An 18,616-nucleotide genomic window follows, 5' to 3' on the forward strand; every position below is an offset into this window, starting at 1 on the left:
GGTCTTCACTGTAACACTCAACTATGGAACAGTGTTTTTTGAGTTGATCCTCTCTTTATAAGTATTGTAGGAGTGCACACAGGAACCACGATGTATGTGCAGGTGTGTGGGCATGCAGACAAAGCAAAACACTTTCCTGATCTGATTTCAAGCTGTGTCGGTCTGTAGCTATTGATACACCAAGACCAGCAGTGAAGAAGGCAGTGCAGTTCGTTTCTGAAAACCATTTCTAAAATATCTTTTAGGTCATTGTCAACATTTTACAAACCACTCAGGATGGTTACCAAAGGTTGAGATGTCTCATGCATGTTTGTATGATGAGGCCGAGGTTTTGGTAAAAGCATCTGGTGTGTTTTTGTCTGTGGAGGTCAGTCTCAAAGTCTCCCTCCAGTCTAAAAGGTGGCTTTTTGTTGACTTCACTGTGTCTATGACTTGGACAGGTTTTCTTTGTGCTCCAGATCGTGCACACGGAGAATGGACGTTTCAGTCAAGTAAGAGACACCTTGAGCATGTGTCGGTGTTGGTTTGAGTTCTTGTGTAGTCCACATTGTGTACATATGTCAAGACCTTTCTGAGGAGATTTGTTTAAAAGAACAAAACCAAACGTATGATCCAGGCTAATTTGTCTGGTGTCCATGTGCATTTTCTCCCTTTGTGGCAGGAGCACTAGATGAAGGAACTTCTGGACGTGAGCTCACTTGATATATTTGATTTAGTTCTTAGTTAAGTGTTGTTTGCACAGTTCCACGGTTGAATCAAAAACATGCACCTGCTAAGTGATAGTATTAAATATTTCAGATCTACCTGAAACCAAGTGTCTAACTTTAGGAAAAGTCTGTTCACTTCTGCATCAGGGGCTGTGCAGCCTGCAAGTGTTCCCTCTCTGAGATATATATATATGTATAAATTATGAAAAAGAAGAAGTGCTAAGGCAAAATCTACACATCACTGGATTAGTGGCACGATCTTCACGAAGTGAAATGCGTGTTGGCCGACAGCGTCGTGGGCACCTGAAGGAGCCGAGCAGCGGCTCTCAGCACCGTTAGCAGCTAGCTCGAGTTTGTACTAGCATTAGCAACAGTTAGCATTGGTAAAGTGTACTGCAGGCGTACTGTGACACAATAACCCTTTAAGTATTACGTGTTTACGTTTGTAGTTTTTCTGTTGCACAAACGCTGATATCGTGTTGTACCGGGAGGACAAACCTAATAAAAAACGACCGAACGACAGGCCCCAAATGGAGCCAGGGACCTCGCGTGAAATTCCCAGCGGCGCGGGGTGCCCTAAACCGGCCTGTCTGCGGGAGGAGACCCCGGGGGAAGAGGCGAAAGGCCCAGAGGGAAGAACCGTGATGCTGAAGCGAAGAGGAGGCAAAGAAGACTCTGCGGAGGAGGTAAAGGCGCATTGTAAGGAGGATGGAGAAGATGTGAACAAGACTAAAACCGAAGAGGAGGCAGATGTCGGCAAATATGAGGAAGAACTAGACCCAAGAATTCAGGTATGTTATAAAATGATCATCACTGCTTAAGAAAGAGATGTAGCTTGGTTATTTGGTCACATTTATTTAGCTAGCATGAACAAAGACAGCCTTCCTCAGACTGGTACCTGGGATGAGCCTCCCTGCACACCAGACCTTCACTGCAGCGTCTTTCCAGCCTTTAATCTGCTTTTTTCTTCATCTCTCTCCTGAATGTTCAGGAGGAGCTGGAGCACCTCAACCAGGCCAGTGATGAGATCAACAAGCTGGAGCTGCAGCTGGATGTGAGACACTTGTTTGTGTTCAGTCAGCGTCTGTACTCGCAGTACTCGCAGTACTTCACAGTACTCACAGTACTCACAGTACTCACAGTTTTAGTGCTGTTATCACAACCTGAACTACCACACACTGTCAGGACAGGACTCCCTAATGATCCCAGTCCTGTGTGTGTTGCCTTCAGGATGCCAGGTCCAGCTACAGGAGGATTCTGACCGATTCAGCCAGGAAGCTGAACGCTCAGGGCTCCCAGCTCGGGACCTGTATTGAGAAAGCGAGGCCTTACTACGAAGCCCGCAGACTTGCCAAAGAGGTGCGTGGTATTGGTGCACACATACGACTTTGAGGAACATTTAGTAGTACTTTCTAGTACTTTCATAAACATGCTCAGTGTATTTGACACTGTATTTGTTGGGGCTGTGGTCTGTTGAAGTGTGTTGTGTTTATCCACAAGTAGAAGTAAATGTTAATATCAATGACAAATGTGTGTTTCATGCTAAAAAGATGTACATCACCACTACTGGTGCTGTGGTTTTGATTACACATATCTCTGAAGAGACATCTTAAAGTTGGGTTTCATCATTTTTATCAGCTATAATATTACAGTAATCTACAAAATAAAGAGTTACTAGGATTATTAACAATAGACCCAATGATAAACTGCAGCCATGCATATGTCTGTATGTATTTAATAAGACTGCATCCCACAGGTTAGCTATGGTTTCGTAAATCTACTGAACCCCCTGACAAATGACACCATTTGTCATATTGCTGATGCTTGTTTAGTTGGTGAACTCTACTTTGTTGACAATGAATGTTACCACAACTCTGGAAATAGAACAGTAGAAGGGTAATAGATGGCTGGAGCTGTAATCAACCACATGTTTTTTACTTTGGGTATTTAGAACCTCCCAACCCCTCTATTTATTCTATTCCTTTGTCCTACTCTTCTTCTACATTGTCTAAAAACCCACCTCCCTATTTTCCATAGAAAACATACTGACTTTCAGATTATCTGATGGTTTTCATGGATGAATTCCACTTGATTTCATTAATATGTTTTGAACTTCAGTACTTAAATGCAACAGGCAATTAGAGTGCAGAGAACATGAAGAGCTTTAAAATGTCAAACACAATATTTTACAAATCACTTTTTTTTCTCATGGTTGCCATATTGCCAGAACAATACATAGCAGTATCGTAATGTCCGCTTATTGTTGTTACTGTAAATGATAGATGAGATTGAAAGATTGGGTTGTAAACCTAATTGTTTATGAAAAACTTTTAACCCTTAAAGGAACAGGGAATGAGTGGCAGGCATACTTAATTAACATGCTGAGGAGTCATTTGAAACTGTAATTGAGCTAATGAAAATTGTGTGGAGAAAGAGCAGAGGTCTAATGGAAAGCAATAAAGCAAATAATAGATTATTAATCTGAACTGTTAAGCAATGTCATTTCTAGTTATGAAAACTCAAATTGGAAAATGAAGAAAATCTCGTTAGTATTACATCAGTGGTGTTCATATGCAAATTTTTACAGGGTTTGCATTTTTATCACTTAAACCAGCACATGTTTGACAGGCTTATCATGTAAACACTCCACATAATAAAAAACATAATCACAAACAGTGATGCAATTATTAATCTTTCAGTAGCAACCTTACATTATTTAGTACCATCCATCTAGCCAGCCGGGCTTTCCCAGTAGTTTCTGATGCAGAGGTGTCGAGCAGACCTTCCCATGTGATCAATTGAAACCTCCACTTTAACAGCTTTCTCCTAACCCTAACCGTGAACCCTAACTCTGCACCCTAACCCTAACCCTGCACCCTAACCCTAACCCTGAACCCTAACTCTGAACCCTAACCCTGAACTCTGAACCCTAACTCTGCACCCTAACCCTGAACCCTAACTCTGAACCCTAACCCTGAACTCTGAACCCTAACCCTAGCTAAATGAACTGGGCCATCATCCAGCCTATGCCAGAAGACACTGAGCTGCATGTCGGAAATTAATTTGTCCTTAAATCAGGAAAAACTCAGCTTCAAACCATTATGTCACATTTTCAATAAAAGCCGGGTTCATGGAAAGGTGTGAAGGTGAAAGAAATAGAAACCCATATTTTACATGATCCAACTGTACATCTATTAGCATACTAATGGTGATACTGTGGTTTTATTTTGAAGTACAGGTAAAAATGATAAATACCTTCCTTAAAATTAGATTATATTACTTTAGAAAGAAAAAGAATAATCTCTGTGGCACAGTTAAGTGGCATTTCTCACCTGTCACATGTCAAATAGCAGTTAGAGGATCTGACTGTATTGGTTATCCAGTAATATCTATTTCAAAAATTTTCAAACAGCATTTTTTAGAAAAGTTGAAACTTCAAAAAAGTAATGCAATCAAAAGTCTGGGATTTGTCATTTTGATGAAATACAAAATAAGTGTTTTCATTGACCAGTTGAATTGCATTTCATAAATATAAGCAACAAGTTGCAGAGTTTGATGCTTCAACATGCTCCAGAAAGGTCTGTAGCAAACAACTGAATCTTAAATCTGAAAGGTGTTAGTGGATGTGTTTTCAGTTTCTGCTGTGTGTTCTCCCAGGCTCAACAAGAGACGCAGAAAGCAGCTTTAAGATATGAGAGGGCTGTGTCCATGCACACTGCTGCCAGAGAGATGGTGTATGTGGCAGAGCAGGGCTTGTTGGCTGACAGGAACACCATGGATCCAACCTGGCAGGAGATGCTTAACCACGCCACCGCCAAGGTACACACCCATGCATATTCCTCACCATGGAATTTAGTTTGGGACTATACAGGCAAGATTTTTATCTGAATTGTGGAGCATGTATTTTCCAAATTGTCTGATCCATTACTAGTTCTGGGAGTGGGAGAGGGTCGCTGTGTAGATCTTGCAGGAGGAACAATATTACACAAAAAGTACTCAACAGAAATCATTTGTGTGCTGTTTACAGTGCAGTAAAGCAAGTCACATGATTAAAAATGACGCTTTATGTTTATAACTACAGTTTCCTGAAGGAAAAAAGCACAATCCAACAACAGAAAGTTGTCTTTTAACTCCTAAACTTACTGATGTTGTGTTTAGCGGACCAGCTGAAAGGAAACACCCCCTCACTTGCTGTAATACTACGGACAATTGCCTGGGCTCATTGGAACATTACGCAGACTTTATACAAGAGGGCTCGCAGGATAAAGTCTGGGTAATCTCCAAGCTGAAAAACTCATTTGCGTTCTCACATGCAGCTCACCTGGGTAAAGTCTGGAGATGTATAGGGTGTCAGTGCCTGTGAGAAAGCAGCTTAAGGGAATCAGGGATTCATAGATTCACTTTTATTAGTATGGAAGTCATTCAGAATCGTGCTGTTTGACAAAAATGCTGATTTCTGAAAGTGTAGCTCTACAACATAACCTTTCACAGAAATATGTTATGTGATTCACTCAGTTTGCCTATACAGGGATGGCTTTTTGCCCCTTTAACCCTCACTATGATCATTTCTTTAGAATGTGAATATACCACTTTCAATATCTACTGGTTCCGGTGTCATGTTTTCACATCATGTCATATAGTGAAGAACCTTTTGAACAGTACTTTTGTGTTTCTTTGTCCAGTTGAGTTTATTGTCCAAGTATACTCCCAAGTTTTCATACAGTGTACAGATAAACACAACTCCTCAGAAACAAAGTTGAAATTATCCATCATATAAACCTATCAAAACAAAATGCTCTTATTAACTCTTAATAAAATGAATTTGATTCCTGTATGTGCAACATTATTGTATCGCTCACTTCTTTTTTTACTGGTTGTTTATATGTAAAAAAACCAATAACCAGTTTGTCAACATTGGTGAGTTGGAATTCTTCTTTTCTCCAAGGATTAACCTAATTGTTAATTACCATCTCCACATATTGGTAATTAACGTGCACTTAAAGCAATGTTTTTATTCCCTCCAGAACAGCTGTTCGACTGTATGTCTGGGAAAGTTTGAGTAGCATGGACCAAAGAGATCCAGCCTCCATTTCCCTCAATATTAAACTTTAAAGGTCACTGTGCTGTTGTGATTTTAATGATTGATGGTGGTTGGGAATGGTTCCAGTGGAGGCCAGTTGGAACAGCTACTGTGGTTCATTCTACTCTTCTGTCCGAGCTCCAAGTCATAATGGAAATTTCTGAAATCTCACAGAATTTAGGCAAATTGAAGGGAATATGATGGATGCAACAGTACACGAAACTGTGTGTATTGATTTTGAGGCCAAGTTTCCGTAAATCTTTGTTACCAGCAGTAAATTGAGGATAATGGAAGATATTTTTTTGTTAATAAAATGTACTTTAGTGAAGTACACACCACTGTAGATAGTGTTCTACAGGTGCAGCTCATTTGAAATGAAGCAGACTGTGGAGCAACTCAGCTCTTCATAGCATCTCATTTTGTTAATCAATTCTAAGCTTGCATCGAACAATTAATTTTTCTATTGATTAATTTGTAGTTTTTTGTTTGTACGTTTATTTTTGGATTCATGTAACGATTCATTTTTCTGTTAATCTGTTATTTTTACAGCTCTTTTGTTGTCTATTATTTTGACATACTGGATTGATCCCAAAGAGGAGGAAAGTCTGTAAATATAGGATTTAATTTCATGTTTGAACCAGCACCTTATGATGATAATTATTAGAAAAGTTCAGATTTATGCATGGTAGTCTAATTAGAAAAGATATTGTTTACCATATTCAGTCATTAATAGAGGAAGACAGGCGGTCATATTAAGGTGAAGCCCTTAATTTTGGCATAAACATCCCAAAACTTCTTTAATGCCAAAGAAATATATATGGTCATTACATTTCCACTACATGCCCCCATTCAGTCCTATAGACTCTTTACATCATTAAATACAGAAACTAAAATTATTATTGGTGAGTTGGACCCAGAGTCATACTAAAAGTCTGCATGCTGATGTAAAGACTAATGTAAAGGTTGAATGGCTGGCTTTCTGGCTTTCTCAAAACAACCTGGAGCTTAAAGAGACAATTGTGAATCTCTTATCTAGTTCCTGTCTCTCTCTGCTGTCCTCAACTCTGTCCTGTTCACATCCTTCACAGTCCAGATTGGAGAGGACAAGACAGAAAAGTGGACAGTAAGAACTGCAGAACAAATCAGTGGTACTCATCTGCCCACACTCCAGGACTTGTACACTTAAAGATGCAGCAAATAACTGTGGAAAACTGTCACACAACACAGTGGACAAAACTTTGTATTGTAGAGTGTTAATACACAACCAATACATCTGAGAGTTACGATTTTCCTCTTGAACAATACTATTGATTCTATGTACATTATGTCTTAATATACAGTCATGTTACATTGGTAGCGGGTCTTAGTTAAATATTAGTTAGTTACCAGAGTTCTGGTCTTTGACTAACACTCCTAATTTTTTCCAGCCATTCTGATGTAGATTTACTTGCGGGTCATTGTCCTGTTGCATGACCCATTTTTGAGCAGGCTTCAGTGCTGAGTGACAGATGGCCTTACATTTGCCTCTAGAATACTCAGAGGTGCTCATGTCAAACTCATGGTCGACTCAATGACTGCAAGAAGTCCAGCTCCTGTGGCTGCATAACACCACAACCTTGCTTGACAGTGGGTATGAAGCGTTTCTGCTTGTTTTTTGCCAAACATGGCACTGGGAATTAAGGCTAAGCAACTCTACTTTGCTCCCACTTGTCCATAGGACATTGTTTCCTAAGGTCTTGTGGTTTGTTTAGATGCCCCTTTGTGAATCTCAGTCATGCTGTCATGTTCTGGTCTTGTTCCATCATCTAATTGTCATGTCATGGACTTCACTGGCAACCATGTTGAAGGCTTTCCACTTGTGAATAAGTGCAGAACATTCAACTTTTGATTGTAACCCTTTCCAAATTGGTGGAGCCATGGACAAGAATATGGCTTATGTCTTTCAATTCAATTCAATTCAATTTTATTTGTATAGCACTTTTAACAGTTGTCATTGGCGCAAAGCAGCTTTACACAAGCAAAGAAACTATGGAAGTTTATATGAACAGTGAATGTGTATGAATCATAATATGCTTATTAATTAATAATAATATCATTACTAATATTATGATTCATGTCTTTCCCTCTTAGCATCGTGTTAACACGCACCTGTATGCTCCAGCCCAGCAAACAGCCAGAACCTCTGCTTTTATAGAGGTTTGCAACAACTAATACCACGTCTAGCTGCAGCTTACCCTATTAAATGATATGGAAGCAGGGGACCTAGTTATGCCCACATGACTCTTCTTCTTTTTGGCCATATTTTTATTAAAATATAATGGCATGGAGAAAAAAGTTATATGTTCTTTTTATATGAGGTTTTATTTAATACTAACACCCGCTACAATCAAATCATTTTTATTATATTTACACACACACACACACACACACACAAACAGAATTAAAAGAGGAGGTCCTAACTTTGGAACATGACTCTGGATCCCAAATGTGACAAATGTGAATGGTCTCCAGCCGCTGGTTTGATCATGCCCAGTTTTGCATAATTACTTTGGCTTCAAATCACTGAACAACTACATTACATCATATCTCTTAACAGACCTGAAGCTAGGGAGCTTTTGAAGCTAGAGATATTTACAATGCATATCCTTTTTAATTCCAAAAATACAGAAACACTTTCTCATGCCACGTGGATCAAAAGGGTTTCATATAACAATATTAAAAACCAAAGAGGACGAGACGGAGATTGTAGAGAGCATGGACAAGTTTATGTCCTGTTTTGCCTTGGTTACTGGAATAAAGAGGTGGAGTGACCCATTGTATTCAGGTAGTTTAGATCCTCTGAATTAGGGTTAGCCTAACCCTAACCCGATATGTCATATTGATGTATACAGGCGGTTCGGCACACAGGCATTTATACACCACCACAGTGGATTTGAACAAAACGAAGTGTAGAATTTTAGCTCTATATTAAAAGGGTTTCACAAACATGTGGCAGCATACAGTCATTTTAATTAAAGTACATCAATTTCCAATTGTATCTAGAGAACTGACTATTGTCAGTCAGTTTTGCAAATACTTTTGACCAGTTAGCTGACCTGTGTGGTCCATTCCTTCAAACTACAGAACAAATTAAGCAAATAAAAGATCTGGAGTTGATGTCAGGTATTGTCATTTGGCAGCTGTTTGACTGGAGCTACCAATATAAAGTCCAAGTAGAACATAAATCTGTAAGAGAAATGGTGGGGTGGGTACGTTCATAAAAAGAATGTACAACAATATCAAAAAGCCTGGAACACCATGGACAATGACTGACATGGATGGTCGCAGAATCCTTACCTTGGGAAGGTATATAGAAGTTGATTTATTATTGTCAAACTCTATAATCTAGAGACACCTTCATTAATGTAAATAGAGGTTCACAACAAGTCGCATACCACTAGTAACATTCAAGAACAGGAAAGCTTTATTAGCCTCTGCCAGAAAACCCCTAAAAAGCCACACATGTTCTAGAATCAATCAGAATGTGAGACTGATTCTAGAACCAAGATTAAGTTGTACCACATGATGGGAAGAGAAACGTGTTGAAGGAAAGGAACAGCTCATGATCCAAAGCAGCTACAGCGTTTGGACAAAGTGATTACACTATAAATATAACTATAATTTTAATACCTAATTGAAAAGACGTCTAGAGTCCATAGACATGAGCAAATTCAGAGTTTCCTCCTTGGAGATGCTTTGTCAGTCTTTCACTGCAGCCACCTTCAGTAGTTGCATGCTTGTGGAGGCAGTGTTATGGCATGGCATCTTGAAAACTGACATACTCTGTTTAAAATAGCTGTAAAATGGTAAATGTGATGTTTTTGTTAAACCTCTTTAAATAAAGGTGAGAGTTCAACTCAAAAATCAGAAAAACTCATTATCATTGTCAACTGATCAATGTCCAGATGTGTGTTACTCCCCTGTAAGTAAAGCAGGTTGAGGTCTAGAGTTGCGTTTGCTTTTTGGAATCTGTTGTTGTTAACTGTAAATATAAAGAGTTGTGACTGCCAGTGAAATAAGCCATCATTAGCCTGAAGAGGGAGTTTTCTATTAATGCATTTTGTACAAAACTTGTAAATTCAATAAAGAAAGCAAAAAAATAAAATAAAAAAACAAATGCCAATTAATGAATGTTTAAACAGAGATCAGTTGTTGCCATTCTCCATTTGGTGCTATAAGATTTATGTTTACAGTATGTATGGATGGATGTATTTTCTGAGCCTGTTTCCGTTGCACCTTTGTACACCAACTTTTCTACCTTATCCAAAACATTTTTAATGAAAAAAAAAAAAAAACGCTGGATAGAAACCAGTGTTTTTATTCACACCCACATGGATTAAAGCTTTTCTCAAGCTTTTTTCATTCTCCACACAATTACCAAGTGCAACACCATGAATGCATAACAGGAGAGATTGAACCTGTGCACCATTATACACGTCTGTGTCACTTTATAATTGCATTACTTTGAGCATGGACATTTCTAAAGAGTATTAAACACTTGAACACTCATTTTCTCACTTCCTTCAAGTAATAAATATCCATATTCACATCGATAGTTTTACTTTTTCTTGCGACTGTGTCTGCCCAACCCAATACAATGGAGGTGAATAACACTGGTGATTGATGTGAGCATGCTGTGTTCCTGTTCTCAGTCAGGTTTCTTGTGTTGATCAGGTAAATGAGGCAGAGGAGGAGCGCCTCCGCAGTGAGCGGGAGCACCAGCGAGTCACACAGCTTTGCCAGGACGCAGAGGCTCAAGTTCAGACCCTCCAGAAAGCCCTGAAGAAGGTTATCCTCAAGTCCAAACCTTACTTTGAACTCAAGGCTCAGTTTAATCACATACTTGAGGTGTGTAAAAGTGATTTTGTTTTAGAGCATAAGAAACACATCCCATATAGTGATAAGAGTGAGCAGGAACTCCAAATGGTATTTTTTACTAATGTACTTTACCTGTGGCAAGTTTAAAAGTTGAGTCTACAAAATGTATGTGTTGTAATGGATGTGATTTACTGTACATGCACTCACCTTGGGCTCCGAGGCATTACAAACTGCTTGCAAAAGCATTCAACCTTCAGTGACTTTCGTTTGAATGTTGAAAATGTCCCCACTTTGCCTGCAGCTTTGCAGCTACTTTGAGGTGCTTCATTTTTGTCAGGATCAAGTTTAGAGAGTTGAACTAGTTTGGGGTTCAGTAGATTTAGATGCATTCAGAGTATTTACACCAGCTTCACTTTTTTCAGTTTTATAATGTTCAGTCATTTTGTTTCTCTTCAATCTACTCTTAGTGCCCTATAATGACAGAAAACAGAATTTTAGAAATGTTTGCAAATGTATGAAAAAGGAAAAACTGATATTGGAATATGTAATCGGAGCCTTTACAAAAACACTTGAACTTACCTGTGGTAAATTATATTGAGTGGATATGATTGGGAAAGACACACACCTCTCTATAGAAGCTCTAACAGATGACAATGCATACTGTATCAGAAACCAAAAACCATGAGGTCAAAGAAACTCAGAGACAGGATTAGTGCAAGGCTCAGATCTGGAGAGGGGCTACGAAAACGTCTGTTGCACTAAAGGTTTCCAAGAGCACAGTGGCCTCTATAATTCTCAAATGCAAGAAGGTTATATCAACCAAAAACGCGTCACTTAGACAAACTGGGCCTTAGTAAGAAAGGTGACCTGATGTTCAGAAGGACAACCGTCACTGCAGCCTCCACTGTTCTGGACTTAATGGCAGAGTGGATAGAAAGAAGTCATCAGAGCAGAAAATCTTTTCCTCACAGTCTGAGAGGCCTTCAGATTATTTTTCTGCTAACTCTAAACAGACTTTCATGTGTTTAGCACTGAGGACAGGCTTCCACCAAATTAACCTCATTAGTTCTGAGATGTTCCATCAAGATCTTTTGTTGCTCCTCTCGTGTTCACATTTTAAATGATCAGATAGTTTTTGTAAAATAATCAAAATTCTCTGTTTCTGTATTTGCTATAGTTTGTTTCTTACTCTTGTTAATCAAAAATAAATAGAAGAATATAGGTAGAATTAAAAGTCATTGCATTTTGTTATTTAAATTTTACACAATTTCATCCTAAATTGTGTCGTAAGTTAAATTTCTTAAACTTAAACTGAATTATCTGGAAGTTGACTCATCCAAGTAGCATCTTCAGTCTGAGGAAGATTTGTGGTCTCCAACCAACTGTCCTCAGACTGATGAAGCTACTTGGATGAGTCATGAAACATTTTGACCCCCCCACAAAAAAGGAAGTCCAGTTGCCATGACTCAACTTCCACATAACTTCACCTGAATGACTAAGAATCGTCACCGACCTACTAGATTAAAAGTGTTGTTGGTCACTGTGTCGCTGTGAACTTTGCTTTTCACTGTTTTTCAGGAACATAAGGCAAAAGTAGTTCAACTTGAGGAACAAGTGGCCAAAGTAAAAACACGCTACTCTGTGGCCCTGCGGAACTTGGAGCAGATCAGCGAACAGATCCATGCACAGAGGGGGAGGATCCGAGCCAACAGAGGACGTCCTGCAGTCTGCGGGGGGCGGAGCTCCCCTGTAGGTGCGGAGGCTGAGGTTAGAGCTGCTGTGGGGATTCATGTTAATAAATCTGTAGGAGTCAGTGGGATAGAGAGTGACTGGGCAAACGGAGAGAAAACTAGGCTGTGGGTAGAGAGGCACAGAGAGAGCGGCTGGGGCCAGAGGGAGAGGATGGAGGCAGAGCAAGCCAGCTCAGACTGCGTGTCAGTCATCAGTCTGCAGACCATCGCCTCTGACCTGGAGAAGTGTGACTCAGTGGAGCACCTGGGTGACTTGAGCGATGCTGGGAGCATGCTGGGTGAGGAGTGGGACCACGACAGGAAGCCTAATAAGAGGCCATTCAGCAGGGAGGTGGTGACCGAGAGCCCCCAGCAGGAGAGGGCCAACCAGGAGAAGGGGGCGGTTAGTAAAGAGAAGCAGGAGACCTTTGTCAAGCAGCACCACAGAAGTGTTAGTCTATGATAGTCAGTAGTCGGGAAGAGGAAGCTGATGAGTGATCATGAGAGAGGATCATGGCAAGCGAATGATGAGGGATCAGAGAGGAAATTAGGGGGGAGAGAGAAAGTACCTGAGTGAGTGATGCTAGGCTAGCTGGCAGGAATGTGAAATGGAGATGCTGACAGTGATTGACAGCACCGACCGCACAGACACTGCAGTTAAGAACAGCAGGGAGGGTTGAGAGGTACATTGCCCGCACACTAATGAATCTGTACGTGACAGCCATAAACAGTGAGAGTAGCCCAGCAGAGAGCACTGACCTCACCACGCACACGTCTGTTGCTACACACACTGAACCATCAAGTGCATCAAACAAATAGCAGGCACAGGAAAACTAATGACTGTAGAGTACAAACAAGCAATTTAGAAATAGTGCAAACACATGCTAGTGTTTTCTTCATGCACCACTTTTTTCATTTTTGATATTTTTACTGACACTCATCCTCTGTGTTGACACGGCTTCATGGTCACAGTGACATTGTTCATAAGAGGTTCATGACAGTGGGAGGAAACATGAGCCAACCATTCATCTAGATCACTGTTTAGTGGTCAAACTAGAACAGATACATTACGCACACAGTAAAACACAGGAGGGCAGCACATTGGAATTTCTGTGTTTTTAATGTCTTCAGGAGTGCTATCATCATTGCTAATGATCAGTTCTCCAATTGCATTAGCAAGAACAACATGCCATTGGAAGACACTACTAACGTGTGCTGATAGCAGACTTCTGTATGTTTGTGTAAGTATTCCTTTAAAAACTGCTAATTCCAGCTACAAGTGTCATTTACAATATCGATATTAGAAAGTCTGCTTTTCTTTCAAAGACATCTTTTCTATGTGGCTCCAAACTTTCGATCAACAGAAGTGTTTTAATTTATGCTTCCTGGTTTGGCTTTTCCTGACCCACAATCCACGTGTTCTGTTTCTGCTCTGGCTTATGTGAAGTAGGCACTAGACTAAACCCAAAGTCTGGTTCAGGCCTCGGTTTTCTTTTCTTTTGCGCGGGGTTATTTTAAGTAAACACCAATATAAACAGTAAATGCTAGTAGCTTCTGCACATTTGAAAACAGAAAAAAATGTTTTCTGCATTAATTTGTCACAATGATCTGATCTGAAGTCAAGACTATTAACAAATGCAATGTGTCTGAAGTAACCACACAAAAAAATTCACATCTTTCATGACTTTATTGAGACTAACCATAAAAATCTCCTAGTGCTGGTGGAAAAAGTATGTATGTATTATTAAAGCCATTCAGTTGTGTGTTTTTGTCCTGTAGCATCACCCACATTCTACAGTTTCAACTGACGTAAACACATTCTCACATTATCCTGAAGAATCTGCAAGTTGGCCAGGCCCTGATGCAGCAAAGCAGGCCCAAATCATGATGTTACCTCCACCATACTTTACAGTTGGGATGATGTTTTCATGATGATATTCAGTGCCCTTTTTATGCCAAATGTAGTGCTGTGTGTTCTATAGTTCAATATAGTTTCATGAGTCCAAAAAACATTTTGCCAATACTGCTGTGGAGTGTCAGTGTGCTCTTTGGCAAACTTCAGGCTGCAGCAATGTTCTTTTTTAGTAAGCAGCAGCTTCCTTCGTGGTGTCCTGCCATAGAAACTGGACGCCTTGTAGACGCTCTTGGTAGAGTAGCCACAGTCACAAAGTGTCTCCATTTGTAGATGGTTTTCCTAATTGTAGACTGGTGAGTTTCTAAAGTCTTTGACATCCCTTTGTAACCCTTTCCAGCTTTAATGTAAATCAACAATTATTGATCCTAGATCCTCTGAAAGCTTCTTTTGGTGAGGCACGGCTCACATAAACATCTTCTTCTTGAGCAAATTCAAAAACCACTCAAACTTTAAAAGTTTGAGTTGAGTTTTTTGTCAGTCAAAGTAGCTCTAACCCACACATCCAAACTAATTTTCCCAACCCGTGACTCCACCTGACTTTATGAATCATTATTCTAAGAGTTCACATACTTGGTTGTTCTCAATAAGGACATGAAAGATCTGAATTTTTTTTTATCATTTGAGCCACATTCAATTTGTTAATACTCCTGAATTAGATGAGGATCAGATCTCATTGTATTACAAATTAATGCAGAAAATCATGAAATTTCAAAAGGTTCACATAGTTTTTCTTGCAACTGTACACTCTATACTGTCCCTGAATGTCTCAACACACCTGCAGCAGGCAGACAGGTCATGATGTGCCTTCTATATAGCGACATAGTGTTACAGCCGACAGACAGAAGTGATAAGTCCTCTACTATAGTCACTGTTTAATATGTCATACTTATCTAAATGAGCTCAACTAACCCCTTGAGGTTTCTGTCTGATTGTCTGACTGCTTGTGTTTTTGCATTTGTCACTTTCTTTTAGTGAAGTGAGTATTTTTATTTTCAAAAGGATGCCCAATAAGTACTATTTCACTGGTCCTAGTTGCATTTATTACTATGTGAATATGTAGTGATAAAGTCATCAGCTTCAGTTTGATGAAGGTATTGTTGTGCCACAGAGATTTTGTCTGTCAGCAGAAGTAGCTTCCTTGTCTTGTCTTGTTTGATTTTATTTTGTTAGACCACTCTTCTGAGGATGTAATAAAAAAAGATTTAACATAGCATGTGGTAGGGGTGACTTGTTTTTGTAGGCCAACACAGATGTTAGCATCACCTTGGTTTCCTTTAGCTTTGTACCTATCATGGAAATTTTGTTCAATTTAAATTCTTTTGTTGTTTTTGAACACTAAATGATTAGAAGAAGAGAGCTATTTATAGCCTATAAATGAACTATGCAGTGGTTGCAAGACTTAAACTGTGATGGTCTCACTTATGACCTGATTTGATCTACAAGTTGTAAAGACTGTGTTTCCAAATGCGCAAGGCTCAGTATCATAATTATGTGTTAACACAGATCTCTTCAAATAATGTGTTGACATTGGCACTTTGGGACACTGGCACTACAGCAGTGTTAATGCACGATCTTTGCATTTACTGTTACATTAGAAACTCTAGATTGCCTGCAAGCGGTAGTATATGCTGAACTGACAGAAATAAATATAATATAAATCTCTAATTAAATAAGAGCTGTGTGGGTTGTCCCTGTACCAGCCATCTGAGCTCCTGCTACAGTATGATGACTTTAACAGATTTCACAGTCTAATGTCGCTTCACTAATGCCACCAATTAAACTTATATTTATCTCCAGCCACTAGGAGAAGTCTGAGGACAAACCAGTTCCATTTCCTTTCCACTGCATCATTCACCAAACAGAACTTTGTCGGGCATCATCAATCTAATGTTAATGTACAAAATGAAATTACAGAAAATTACTTGCTAATATATATATATATATAAACTCAAATATCAATACATTCATAAAGATTTATGTATGTAAAATGATGCTATATGTAATAGGCACATACTTTTACTGTGAAGCAACAAAAATTAAGACAAACAATGGCTGAGATTCTCACTAATGTGTTTTAAAGTTCTATCTCACTTCACCCATTTGCATTGACTACTATGTTTAAAGGCAGTGAAAGCAGGTGAACATGATGATCTATACAGTATTTTGAATGCTTTGTTTTATAATATGCTGTGAATTCTTTTAAAAAGTGGCTTTGCAAAACAGCTGCGTGTTTGCACTTGATTATGTTGTTTCAGCATATTTAATGACTGATTTACTGTGCTGTAGAAAACCTTGTATTAATTTTGTTCACAGTAAATGTAAAATTCCAGAAGGAAAAGGTGTATAATACTGCTGAGCATCAGGTGTGTATATAATATGTTATTTTATGGAAGTTCATTATTAAAAACTAATGCCAAAATAATGTTTACAGGCTACTTTTCTATGTCTTTGTTGCTGCAACTTTTACATTTATCATGTGATGCATTGTATAATGCTGAGTGATGTGCAAGGGTTAGTACATCCTGTTTAATTTCATGTTTTTTTGTTTTCTTTCTTTTGGTGTAAAACATCAAATGTAATGACATAATACACTGCCCGTCCAGAAAAAAGTAACACACCCAGCTTTCATTACGGCACACATTCACTGTAGCATCGTTTCAATACGCTTCTGCAATGTCACAACATTTATTTCCATCCAGAGTTGCAGAAATCTTTCTCCAAGATTTTGTATTGATGATGAAAGAGTTGGACCGCTGTACAAAGTCTTCTCCAGGATATCCCAAAGATTCTCAAATGGGTTCAGTATATTCAGGTAGTCAGCTGACCTCATTCTTTTGGCACATAATTTTGCAGAACTATGGCCTGAGCAACTGCAGCAACCCCAGATCATAGCGCTGCCCCCACGGGATGCACTACTTCACCGACCTCTCTTCTCACCCTGATGCACCATCACTCTGGAACAGGGTAAATCTGGACACATCAGACCACATGATCTTCTTCCATTGGACAGTTCTTAACCCAGTTTCAGTAGTTTCATCAATCTCCTTAGAAGTTTTCTTTGCTTGATTCATGATTCTTTTCCACGACCACAGGATGTGTCTTCTGACATGGTTGTTTAAGAAATGAGAAGCTACTCACTGCATCAGTTAGGGTTAACTAACTAATAACTTGTTGCCAGTTGAAACATAATCATCCATGCAGTGGGAGGCTCTTACTCATTTGCTTAGTTAAATCTAGGTGGTCACAGGTGGTTGTTTTGATGGGCAGTGTATAATAAAAATTATCTGATCATAGTGGGTCTTAATATTTTGCTAATACAACCTCAGATAAATCAGAAACAATTTAATGTCACGTACAGTAACCTTACAGCTCTAGGAATTTGTCTCGGTGTCAGGTGCAGGAATACAGAGTTAAATTACAAAAACTATGACACAATAACAAGGTTAAAAAAACAACAAAGAATTGATTCGATGATGGCAGTGTAGAAGTTGACCAGCATCCTCACAGGGAGATGAAACTTCTTCTGCTCCTGCAAAAAGTACAGCCTCTTCTGAGCCTTCTTGGGGAGGGAGCTGATGTTCTGCTCCCACTTAAGCTCCTGGGTGATGGTGGTTCACAGGAAGTGGAAGGACATGACTAAGGTCACCAGAGTGTAAAACTGGAATAATGGCTTAGGTTTTGAAACAGGCTGGTACGTGGCAGGTATCCAGTGAGGTGTTAAAAATGTCTGTGAGACAATCTGAGAAAACTGGTTGGCACAGTGCTTCAGGGTGGAAGGGGAGACAGAGTCCAGACCCACGGTTTTGTGGGAGTTTAGCAACATATGATGGAACAATGCTACAATCAGATAATTTTTATTATGTTTTTACAAACACACATACAGTATACATCTTGCTATAGTGCATAAGAAAACACAGTGTAGAAGACACAGAGTGTAGTAGACTGCATAGCCAGTGTTACATTTGTTAATGAAACTTTTTATTCAACGACTAAATTACAGTAAAAATGATGGTAAAATTTCTGTTGAGCACCACGACCAGTTTACACAAAATAAAATCAGTGACTGTTGCAGCATCTAGCTCACAAGATGGAAGATATGTCAGTGAAGATTCTCAGTCATCCAGGTGAAGTTATCTGGAAGTTGACAGTTCACTACTCATCCAAGTAGCTTCTTCAGTCTGAAGATAGTTGGTTAGGACAAATTTATCCTCCAGGTTTGGTTTCACTCCACCCTTGGTCTGAATGGGCTCGTTAGGTGAAACAAAGGATGGGGAAGATGTGAAGGATGTTATAGTCACACCTCTGCCCACCCCCTCTTAACACCTAA

General features: G+C 39.3%; 1 protein-coding gene across 1 annotated transcript; it reads left to right on the forward strand.

Annotated features, from left to right (window-relative positions):
- The first annotated feature begins 1,223 nt into the window (after positions 1-1,223).
- sh3bp5lb (SH3-binding domain protein 5-like, b) lies at positions 1,224-14,240 on the forward strand. The gene is made up of 6 exons (XM_026348612.1): positions 1,224-1,498; positions 1,699-1,761; positions 1,938-2,066; positions 4,365-4,526; positions 10,501-10,674; positions 12,223-14,240. The coding sequence occupies exons 1-6, from the start codon at positions 1,238-1,240 to the stop codon at positions 12,835-12,837; spliced, it is 1,404 nt and encodes a 467-aa protein (XP_026204397.1). The 5' UTR covers positions 1,224-1,237; the 3' UTR covers positions 12,838-14,240.
- Positions 14,241-18,616: the final 4,376 nt, after the last annotated feature.

Source organism: Anabas testudineus, chromosome 11, assembly GCF_900324465.2.
Source record: "Anabas testudineus chromosome 11, fAnaTes1.2, whole genome shotgun sequence".
In the NCBI taxonomy this organism is placed as follows: Eukaryota; Metazoa; Chordata; class Actinopteri; order Anabantiformes; family Anabantidae; genus Anabas; species Anabas testudineus.